At 39.1% G+C, this 11,597-nt stretch overlaps 1 protein-coding gene across 1 annotated transcript in view; it reads right to left on the bottom strand.

The window, feature by feature from the left end:
* LOC137621039 (uncharacterized) overlaps positions 1 to 11,597 on the bottom strand; it is a 121,848-nt gene that overhangs the window by 62,952 nt on the left and 47,299 nt on the right. The window contains exons 2-4 of the mRNA XM_068351478.1: positions 9,914 to 11,240; positions 8,988 to 9,628; positions 7,383 to 8,453 (exon numbers count right to left, since the gene is read on the bottom strand). Coding sequence (XP_068207579.1) covers positions 7,383 to 8,453; positions 8,988 to 9,628; positions 9,914 to 11,240 — 3,039 coding nt within the window. The remainder of the gene's footprint in view (positions 1 to 7,382; positions 8,454 to 8,987; positions 9,629 to 9,913; positions 11,241 to 11,597) is intronic.

The raw sequence follows: 11,597 nt of genomic DNA, 5'->3' as shown, positions 1-11,597 counted from the left end.
ACAATATAAAATCACTAGCAGTTCTTTCCTCAGATAGCCTCTCCAACGTTTACAATATAAGATCACTAGCAGTTCTTTCCTCATATAGCCTCTCCAACGTTTACAATATAAGATCACTAGCAGTTCTTTCCTCAGATAGCCTCTCCAACGTTTACAATATAAGATCACTAGCAGTTCTTTCCTCAGATAGCCTCTCAACGTTTACAATATAAGATCACTAGCAGTTCTTTCCTCAGATAGCTTCTCCAACGTTTACAATATAAGATCACTAGCAGTTCTTTCCTCATATAGCCTCTCCAACGTTTACAATATAAGATCACTAGCAGTTCTTTCCTTCATAGAGCCTCTCAACGTTTACAATATAAGATCACTAGCAGTTCTTTCCTCAGATAGCCTCTCCAACGTTTACAATATAAGATCACTAGCAGTTCTTTCCTCAGATAGCCTCTCCAACGTTTACAATATAAAATCACTAGCAGTTCTTTCCTCAGATAGCTTCTCCAACGTTTACAATATAAGATCACTAGCAGTTCTTTCCTCAGATAGCCTCTCAACGTTTAAATATAAGATCACTAGCAGTTATTTCCTTAGATAGCCTCTACAACGTTTACAATATAAGATCACTAGCAGTTCTTTCCTCAGATAGCTCTACAACGTTTACTATAAGATCACTAGCAGTTCTTTCCTCAGATAGCCTCTCCAACGTTTACAATATAAGATCACTAGCAGTTCTTTCCTTAGATAGCCTCTTACAACGTTTACAATATAAGATCACTAGCAGTTCTTTCCTCAGATAGCCTCTACAACGTTTACAATAAGATCACTAGCAGTTCTTTCCTCAGATAGCCTCTCCAACGTTTACAATATAAGATCACTAGCAGTTCTTTCCTCAGATAGCCTCTCCAACGTTTACAATATAAAATCACTAGCAGTTCTTTCCTCAGATAGCCTCTCCAACGTTTACTATAAGATCACTAGCAGTTCTTTCCTCAGATAGCCTCTTAACGTTTACAATATAAGATCACTAGCAGTTCTTTCCTTAGATAGCCTCTACAACGTTTACAATATAAGATCACTAGCAGTTCTTTCCTCAGATAGACTCTCCAACGTTTACTTTATAAGATCACTAGCAGTTCTTTCCTCAGATAGCCTCTCCAACGTTTACAATATAAGATCACTAGCAGTTCTTTCCTCAGATAGCCTCTAAACGTTTAAATATAAAATCACTAGCAGTTCTTTCCTCAGATAGCTCTCAACGTTTACTTATAAGATCACTAGCAGTTCTTTCCTCAGATAGCCTCTCCAACGTTTATAATCTAAGATCATAGCAGTTATTTCCTTAGATAGACTCTACAACGTTTACAATATAAGATCACTAGCAGTTCTTTCCTCAGATAGCCTCTACAACGTTTACAATATAAGATCACTAGCAGTTCTTTCCTCAGATAGCCTCTAAACGTTTACAATATAAAATCACTAGCAGTTCTTTCCTCAGATAGCTCTCAACGTTTACAATATAAGATCACTAGCAGTTCTTTCCTCAGATAGCCTCTCCAACGTTTATAATCTAAGATCACTAGCAGTTATTTCCTTAGATAAGCTCTACAACGTTTACAATATAAGATCACTAGCAGTTCTTTCCTCAGACACTCTCCAACGTTTACTATAAGATCACTAGCAGTTCTTTCCTCAGATAGCCTCTCCAACGTTTACAATATAAAATCACTAGCAGTTCTTTCCTCAGATAGCTTTCCAACGTTTACAATATAAGATCACTAGCAGTTCTTTCCTCAGATAGCCTCTCCAACGTTTATAATCTAAGATCACTAGCAGTTATTTCCTTAGATAGCTTCTCAACGTTTACAATATAAGATCACTATGCAGTTCTTTCCTCAGATAGCCTCTCAACGTTGACAAATGAATCACTAGCAGTTCTTTCCTCAGATAGCCTCTCCAACGTTTACAATATAAGATCACTAGCAGTTCTTTCCTCAGATAGCCTCTCCAACGTTTATAATCTAAGATCACTAGCAGTTATTTCCTTAGATAGCTCTACAACGTTTAAATACTAAGATCACTAGCAGTTCTATCCTTAGTAGCTCTCAACGTTTACATATAAGATCACTAGCAGTTCTTTCCTCAGATAGCCTCTTAACGTTTACAATATAAATCACTAGCAGTTCTTTCCTGAGATAGCTTCTCCAACGTTTACAATATAAGATCACTAGCAGTTCTTTCCTCAGATAGCCTCTCCAACGTTTATAATCTAAGATCACTAGCAGTTATTTCCTTAGAAAGCTCTACAACGTTTACAATATAAGATCACTATCAGTTCTTTCCTCAGATACTCTACAACGTTTACTATAAGATCACTAGCAGTTCTTTCCTCAGATAGCCTCTTCCAACGTTTACAATATAAGATCACTAGCAGTTCTTTCCTCAGATAGCTTACAACGTTTACAATATAAGATCACTAGCAGTTCTTTCCTCAGATAGCCTCTACAACGTTTAACAATACAAGATCACTAGCAGTTCTTTCCTCAGAATAGCCTCTACAACGTTTACATAGATCACTTGCAGTTCTTTCCTCAGATAGCCTCTCCAACGTTTACAACATAAGATCACTAGCAGTTCTTTCCTCAGATAGCCTCTCCAACGTTTACAATATAAGAATCACTAGCAGTTCTTTCCTTAGATAGCCTCTACAACGTTTACTATAAGATCACTAGCAGTTCTTTCCTCAGATAGCCTCTATAACGTTTACAATATAAGATCACTAGCAGTTCTTTCCTCAGATAGCCTCTACAACGTTTACAATATAAATCACCAGCAGTTCTTTCCTCAGATAGCCTCTCCAACGTTTACTATAAGATCACTAGCAGTTCTTTCCTCAGATAGCCTCTACAACGTTTACAATATAAGATCACTAGCAGTTCTTTCCTCAGATAGCCTCAAACGTTTAAAATATAAAATCACTAGCAGTTCTTTCCTCAGATAGCCTCTACAACGTTTACAATATAAGATCACTAGCAGTTCTTTCCTCAGATAGCCTCTCCAACGTTTACAATATAAGATCACTAGCAGTTCTTTCCTCAGATAGCCTCTCCAACGTTTACAATATAAGATCACTAGCAGTTCTTTCCTCAGATAGCCTCTACAACGTTTACAATATAAGATCACTAGCAGTTCTTTCCTCAGATAGACTCTATAACGTTTACAATATAAGATCACTAGCAGTTCTTTCCTCAGATAGCCTCTCCAACGTTTACAATATAAGATCACAAGCAGTTCTTTTCCTCAGATAGCCTCTCCAACGTTTACAATATAAGATCACTAGCAGTTCTTTCCTCAGATAGCCTCTCCAACGTTTACATATAAGATCACTAGCAGTTCTTTCCTCAGATAGCCTCTCCAACGTTTACAATATAAAATCACTAGCAGTTCTTTCCTCAGATAGCCTCTCAACGTTTACAATATAAGATCACTAGCAGTTCTTTCCTCAGATAGCCTCTCCATTGTTTACAATATAAGATCACTAGCAGTTCTTTCCTCATATAGCCTCTCTAACGTTTACAATATAAGATCACTAGCAGTTCTTTCCTCAGATAGCCTCTCTAACGTTTACAATATAAGATCACTAGCAGTTCTTTCCTCAGATAGCCTCTACAACGTTTACAATATAAGATCACTAGCAGTCTTTCCTCAGATAGCCTCTTCAACGTTTACAATATAAGATCGCTAGCAGTTCTTTCCTCAGATAGCCTCCAGAACATTTACAATATAAAATCACTAGCAAGTCTTTCCTCAGATAGCCTCTTCAACGTTTACGATATAAGATCACTAGCAGTTCTTTCCTTGGATAGCCTCTCCAACGTTTAGTCTATAAGATCACTAGCAGTTCTTTCCTCAGATAGCCTCTACAACGTTTACAATATAGCGCTAGCAGTTCTTTCCTCAGATAGCCTCTACAACTTTTACAATATAAGATCACTAGCAGTTCTTTCCTTAGATAGCTTCTACAAAGTTTACAATATAAGATCACTAGCAGTTCTTTCCTCAGATAGACTTTACAACGTTTACTTTATAAGATCACTAGCAGTTCTTTTCTCAGCTAGCCTCTACAACGTTTACTATATAAGATCACTAGCAATTCTTTCCCCAGATAGCCTCTTCAACGTTTACAATATAAAATCGCTAGCAGTTCTTTCCTCAGATAGCCTCTACAACGTTTATATTATAAGGTCACTAGCAGTTCTTTCCTCAGATAGCCTCTACAACATTTACATTATAAGATCACTAGCAGTTCTTTCCTCAGATAGCCTCTACAACTTTTACAATATAAGATCACTAGCAGTTCTTTCCTCGGATAGCCTCTGCAACGTTTACAACATAAAATCACTAGCATTTCTTTCCTCAGATAGATTCTCCAACGTTTACAATATAAGATCACTAGCAGTTCTTTTCTCATATAGCCTCTACAACGTTTACTATATAAGATCACTAGCAGTTCTTTCCTCAGATAGCCTCTTCAACATTTACAATATAAAATCGCTAGCAGCTCTTTTCTCAGATAGCCTCTACAACGTTTATATTATAAGATCACTAGCACTTCTTTCCTCAGATAGCCTCTACAACGTTTACATTATAAGATCACTAGCAGTTCTTTCATCAGATAGCCTCTACAACTTTTAAAATATAAGATCACTAGCAGTTCTTTCCTTAGATAGACTCTACAACGTTTACTTTATAAGATCACTGGCAGTTCTTTCCTCAGATAGCCTCTCCATCGTTTACAACATAAGATCACTAGCAGTTCTTCCCTTAGATAGCCTCTACAACGTTTACTTCATAAGATCACAGCAGTTCTTTCCTCAGATAGCCTCTCCGTCGTTTACAATATAAGATCACTAGCAGTTCTTTCCTTAGATAGCCTCTACAACGTTTACTTTTTAAGATCACTAGCAGTTCTTTCCTCAGATAACCTCTCCATCGTTTACAATATAAGATCATTAGCAGTTCCTCCCTTAGATAGCCTTTACAACGTTTACTTTATAAGATCATTAGCAGTTCTTTCCTCAGATAGCCTACACAACTTTTACAATATATGATCACTAGCAGTTCTTTCCTTAGATAGACTCTAGAACGTTTACTTTATAACATCACTAGCAGTTCTTTCCTTAGATAGACTCTAGAACATTTACTTTATAACATCACTAGCAGTTCTTTCCTCAGATAGCCTACACAACTTTTACAATATAAGATCACTTGCAGTTCTTTCCTTAGATAGACTCTACAACGTCTACTTTATAAGATCACTAGCAGTTCTTTCCTCAGATAGCCTCCCCATCGTTTAAAATATAAGATCACTAGCAGTTCTTTCCTTAGATAGCCTCTACAACGTTTACTTTATAAGATCTCTAGCAGTTCTTTCCTCAGATAGCCTCTCCATCGTTTACAATATAAGATTACTAGCAGTTCTTTCCTTAGATAGCCTCTACATCGTTTACTTTATAAGATCACTAGCAGTTTTTTTTTCTCAGATAGCCTCTACAACGTTTACTATATAAGATCACTAGCAGTTCTTTCCTCAGATAGCCTCTATAACGTTTACAATATAAGATCACTAGCAGTTCTTTCCTTAGATAGCCTCTACAACGTTTACAATATAAAATCACCAGCAGTTCTTTCCTCAGATAGACTCTACAACGTTTACTTTATAAGATCACTAGCAGTTCTTTCCTCAAATAGCCTCTACAACGTTTACAATATAAGATCTCTAGCAGTTCTTTCCTTAGATAGCCTCTAAAACGTTTAAAATATAAAATAACTAGCAGTTCTTTCCTCAGATAGACTCTACAACGTTTACTTTATAAGATCACTAGCAGTTCTTTCCTCAGATAGACTCTCCAACGTTTACAATATAAGATCACTAGCAGTTCTTTCCTTAGATTGCCTCTCCAACGTTTACAATATAAGAATACTAGCACTTCTTTCCTTAGATAGCTTTTACAACGTTTACAATATAAGATCACTAGCAGTTCTTTCCTCAGATAGACTCTACAACGTTTACAATATAAGATCACTAGCAGTTCTTTCCTCAGATAGCCTCTCCAACGTTTACAATATAAGATCACTAGCAGTTCTTTTCTCAGATATCCTCTCCAACGTTTATGTCACATTCAGGTTCAGTAATTGGCAGGTGTGAAAATAAAATAAGACTATTCTGCTTAATTTCGCTATTCTAGTATAGCTTTTATTAACTCTTCAATATATAAGTCACAAACCGCAGCATACACTTGTCAATCACGCTCTACTGAGCAAAACTTCTTAAGTACTATAATAGTTCACAGTATAATAATAATACCCCCCTAGCACTTCCAGTCTTAAACAGGGAGAGAGAGAAATCCTTTTATAACACGTACGTTAGAAGCACCACCGGTTGTGTCTCTCTCTAAAACAAAGGTTTGGATGTCAACTCGGCTCGTTTCCAAGGACTCCGCAAAAACACAAATTCTATAACCATAAATATGTATCCATGAATAGCGGGGCAACATCTGTTGTGAAGGACTTAACGTACATATTACAAATTAAAATCAAGAAACTAGCGTTAGCTAGTAAAAATAGAACAAGCACACAAGTTTTGCTCTCATTATTTCCAGTAAACAACAGTTAACTACTTTAACATGAAAAACGATAGAATAAGACTGTGTATAAACAATAATTATAACAAACTAAATAAAATGCTTATGATAATATACAAAAATCATTGTACATCAATATAATACAGAGCTGATATATAAATATATATGCAGAAATAAACTGTAGAATAAGACCGCGTATAAACAGTAATTATAACAATAAACAAAAATAAAATGCTTATGATGACACACAAAATCCTTCTACATTAATATAATACAAGGCTGATATATCAATATATACGCAGATATATTGATTTGTGACACAGGCCCCCCCTTTTAAGTATAAATTTTCAAATTTATACTCCCAACATTACAATTCAATTTATCAAGTTTTAGCCACCATTATCTGTATAGACATCTCATCTAAAAGTCAACCCGGCATTGTGACAAGAATTATCCCAATACCCTGCTTAGAAAATCAGCTCCAACGTTTGAACTACCTTTTATTGCTTCTACTCTGAATCGATGATTTTGCAAGAACATTGCCTATCTCATTATTCTGTCATTTGTAAACTTCGAACTGTTCAAAAATGCCAGCGGTTGATGATCCGTTTGTAACGTGAAGTCAACACCATACAAATACATTTTGAATTTCTGCAGAGCCCACACAATAGCCAAACACTCTTTCTCCATAGTGCTGTATCTTTGCTCCCTGTCCAACAGTTTCCGGCTGGCGAAACTCACGGGGAACAAACCATCCTCATATTCCTGAAGTAACACTGCCCCTAGTCCCACGTCCGAAGCATCTGTTCTCAAGATGAATCTTCTGTTTAGGTCTGGGAGGCGCAGAACAGGTTTATTAACCAGTATAGACTTCAGACTGTTGTATGCTTTCTCTTGAGGCTCGTGCCACTGTACAACATTGCTTTTCCCCTTCTTTGTCAGGTCAGATAGCGGAGCAGCAATGGTTGCATAGTTTGGGACATAAGCACGATAAAATCCCGTAAGTCCTAAAAACGATCTTACCTCCTTCTTAGTCTTTGGTTGTGGGGCTGATTGAATTTTACTAATGTTGGTTTCCTGAAGACTCAAAGTGCCTCCCTGGATTTCATGCCCCAGGAATTGCACTGTTTCTGAAGCTAAAATACACTTGCTTGGCCTAACTGTGAGATTCGCATTTCTAATACGCTGAAATAACTCTTGCAAGGTTTCTAAATGCTCAGACCATGACTTTGTGTGTACCAGTAAGTCATCTATATAGCTTTCCACATTATCGAGACCTTTAAGAAGTGTTCGCATACACTTAACGTATGTGGCTCCTGCATTAACCATGCCAAAAGGCATCTTAAGAAATTCATATTGGCCGTCAGGAGTAACAAAAGCTGTCTTTGGGACATCTTCTGATCGAACCTTGATCTGCCAGTAGCCCTTGGTGAAATCAATCTTTGTAAAGAAATTGCTTTCTGATAACCTGGCAAAAACATCATCTGCTGTAACCATTGGTTCTGGATGAAACATAGTAATACGATTAAGTTTTCTAAAGTCTATACATACTCTATTTGACCCATCAGATTTCTTTACCATCACCACTGGCGAAGCATAAGGTGATACAGACTCCTGGATGATACCCATGTCTAGCATATCTTTTATCTCTTTCCTAAGGGACGCTCTGACACCATATGGTACCGGGTATGGCTTACTCCTCACGGGTTCATGCGATGTAAGTTCTATTTTATGCTCACCTTTGTTTGACGTTCCAGGGATGTCCGTAAAGATATCTTCATACTCTCGCACAAGTTCTTTGATTTGACGTTCCTGATGCAGGTCAAGGTTTAAGCCAAACATAATATCCTTTATTGTTTCTGATCCAGAGGTTAGTGCTATCTCCAGTAACTCTTCATCCTCATGGATGTCTATACTTGAGTTGCTAACATTGTCAAACACAGCACACGCTGTATCTAAGATGACATCTTTTGCTCTTTGAAGATACTTCTTCATCATGTTGATATGAAAAGTTCTAACTTTTCCATGAATGTTTATACCATAATCATTCTTGCCCACAATATTCTCTACATTAAACGGGCCCTTCCACTGCATGAGTAGCTTATTGCTGTCCGTAGGGAGTAGAATCAGTACTTGATCGCCTACCTGAAGACTTCGAGGCCTGCATCTCCTATCATAGTAATGTTTGTATCGCCCTTGTGCCAACTTCAGTGCTTCATTTGCTAGTTTCATGGTCTCTTCCATTTTTTTCCTGAGCTCAAAGACATATTGATAGCTACTCTTGACTTCTGGCTCTTCAATGTCTTTTGTCCATAGTTCCCTCAAAATCTGCATTGGCCCTCTTACAGATCTTCCATATAGTATCTCAAAGGGGGAGAATCCTGTCGACTCTTGAGGAACTTCTCTGTAAGCAAACAACACAGCATTGATATACCGGTGCCACTGATTAGGCTTCTCTTGACATAACTTTTTCAGCATTTGCTTTAGAGTTCCATTGAACTTTTCCACCAATCCATTACACATTGGATGGTATGGAGTAGTTGTAAGTTGTCGCACGCTGAGGAGTCTAGCTACTTCCCTCATGCAGTCAGAGGTAAACTGTGTTCCAAGATCACTTAATATTTCTTCAGGCACCCCTACCCTGCTAAACATATCTACCAAAGCTTCTGCAACTGATTCAGAGTCAATGTTCTTCAAGGGCACTGCATCAGGATACCTACTGGCATGGTCCATCATAGTGAGGATAAACTGGTGTCCCTTCTCAGATGGTGGGTGTATCTTACCAATTATATACACAGATACCCTCTTGAATGGAGTATCAATGATTGGCAGTTTCTCAAGAGGTACTTTTGTCACCCTACCTTTGCTGATTGTCTTCTGGCAGATGTCACAAGATCTGCAAAACCTCGTTATATCTACACCCATTCCAGGCCAGTAGAACTCTCTGAGGATCTTCTCCTTTGTCTTCTTAGCACACAGGTGGCCCCCTAAGGTAGATTCATGAGCTAATGTCAGGACTTGTGTTCTCAGTGGTTTAGGAACCATAACTTGGGAGACTGGATTCCCATGGTTGATGTCTGGATGAACAAATGTCCTGTACAATAACTGTTTCCTGGTTTCAAACCGGATTACTTGCCTTCCTTTTCTCTCTTCTTTAGAGGTCCAAAACTTCTTCAGTGTGTCATCTTTCTTCTGTAGTCGACAAACTTCATCCCTATCGACTTCTTTGTACAGATTACTGCCTGGCACTACCAGTGGAGAGGGTCTCTTACCCTCTCGCATTGCTTGTGCCCTTGTTGCCACTGTACAGGTCTCCTGGTCACAGGTGTCCTGCCACGCTGGGTCAGGGTCTTCAGCTGGTCTTGCACATGGGAGGTTTCCAATCAGATGATCATAGGGGGCGTCAGGAAGACAAACTGCATCCACTTCTCCAATCAGGTATGGAGTGTTGATGTGGATTTTAGCCATTAGAGCTCTCCGGAAGGAGTTGTCAGCAAGCCTGACCAGCACTAAGGTTCCAGTGTAAAGATCAGGATCAACAAACTTTTGTTTGATTACCACACTACTACATCCAGAGTCACGCAACACCCGAACAATGTGGGATCCTACTCGACCCTTTGTCACTGGCATAAAGTCTTCATTGCTTGGAACACAAGCATTCATACAAGGGACTGCAAAACCATTCTCAAGGAAAAGCTTTCCTTCCTTGATGCAAGCATCTATCTTTGCTACATCCATTTCTGGAGGAGGGGCACTGATTGAACAGAAGGACGAGACTTGTGCCACTGGTGTCTGTGCCTCTTCAACACTTTTCTCAACATCCAAATAAGCAGTTTTGATGGTCTTCAATTTCCTACATTCAGGGAGATCATGACCAAATTTATCACAGAACATACAGTTCTTGTCCTTTCTAGGACCCCTTGACTGATCTGAGAGGTGGCACTTCGATGCTATGTGGCAGAGCTGGTTGCATTTGTAGCACCTTACATCTCTAGCTGAAGTCCCTTTGACTTGCTCATTGGGCCTATGCCAAGGATTCTCAAAAGCACTTGGTCCTGTCTGCTTAGGTGGTCGATACACAGGCTTTTTAGCTACCTTGGCCTCCTTATAGAGCTCAGTTCCATGAGCTGTGAGGTACTGCTCTGCTGCCTTTGCCAGGTCATCCAGATTAGTAGGGGCTTTTTCCTTCAAATGAACTTCCAGTGCATTTGAGACAGCATTGATGAACTGTTCCTTGATCACCAGCTGCTGGAGCTCAGCAAAAGTCTCATAAGCACCAGCTTGTTCCATCCACTTCTTGAGGAAGTTCTTGAGCTTGACAATGAACTGTGCAGGGCTCTCTCCTTCTTCTGGGGGCGTGTTCCGGAACTTTTTACGGAAGCCTTCCTCAGTAAGGTCGTATCTTCTGAAGAGCGCTTTCTTCAAAATTTCATAGTCCTTTGCATCATCGTCAAAGAGCCGACCATGGACTAGAAGGGCATTCCCTGTCAAAAGAGCACTAAGAGACGAGGCCAACGTTGACCTGTCCCACTTGTGTATGTTAGCATACCTCTCAAACCTTAACAAGTAGCTGTCAAGCTCATCCTTACCATCCACAAACTCCGGGAGGTTTGGGATTTTTGCTTTAGGAGAGTGGTTATTGATCACTGTTGGTGCCTCTACATGGTGTCGTGCTGCCTCTAGTTCAAGTTTCTTTATTTCTAGTTCATGTCGTCGCTCCCGCTCCCTCTCTTCTAGTGCATGTTGTCGCTCCCGCTCCCTCTCTTCTAATTCGGCCAAAGCCTTCCCACGCTCTGCGTCATACCTTTTCAGTCTCTCTTCTCTCTCAAGATTCTTTTATTCTGCTTGAACCCTGTGCTCGGCAAACTCAATGGCCTTCTCGTCGTCCAGTCCGTAGTCCTTTGCCAATGCAAGATATTCTTTGAAGGTTTCCATGACTTCAACTTCCAGCCTTTA

This window comes from Palaemon carinicauda, chromosome 27 (genome assembly GCF_036898095.1).
Source record: "Palaemon carinicauda isolate YSFRI2023 chromosome 27, ASM3689809v2, whole genome shotgun sequence".
NCBI lineage: Eukaryota > Metazoa > Arthropoda > Malacostraca > Decapoda > Palaemonidae > Palaemon > Palaemon carinicauda.
The sequence above is the reverse complement of the archived record's forward strand: the minus strand, read 5'-3'. Positions and strand labels throughout refer to the sequence as shown.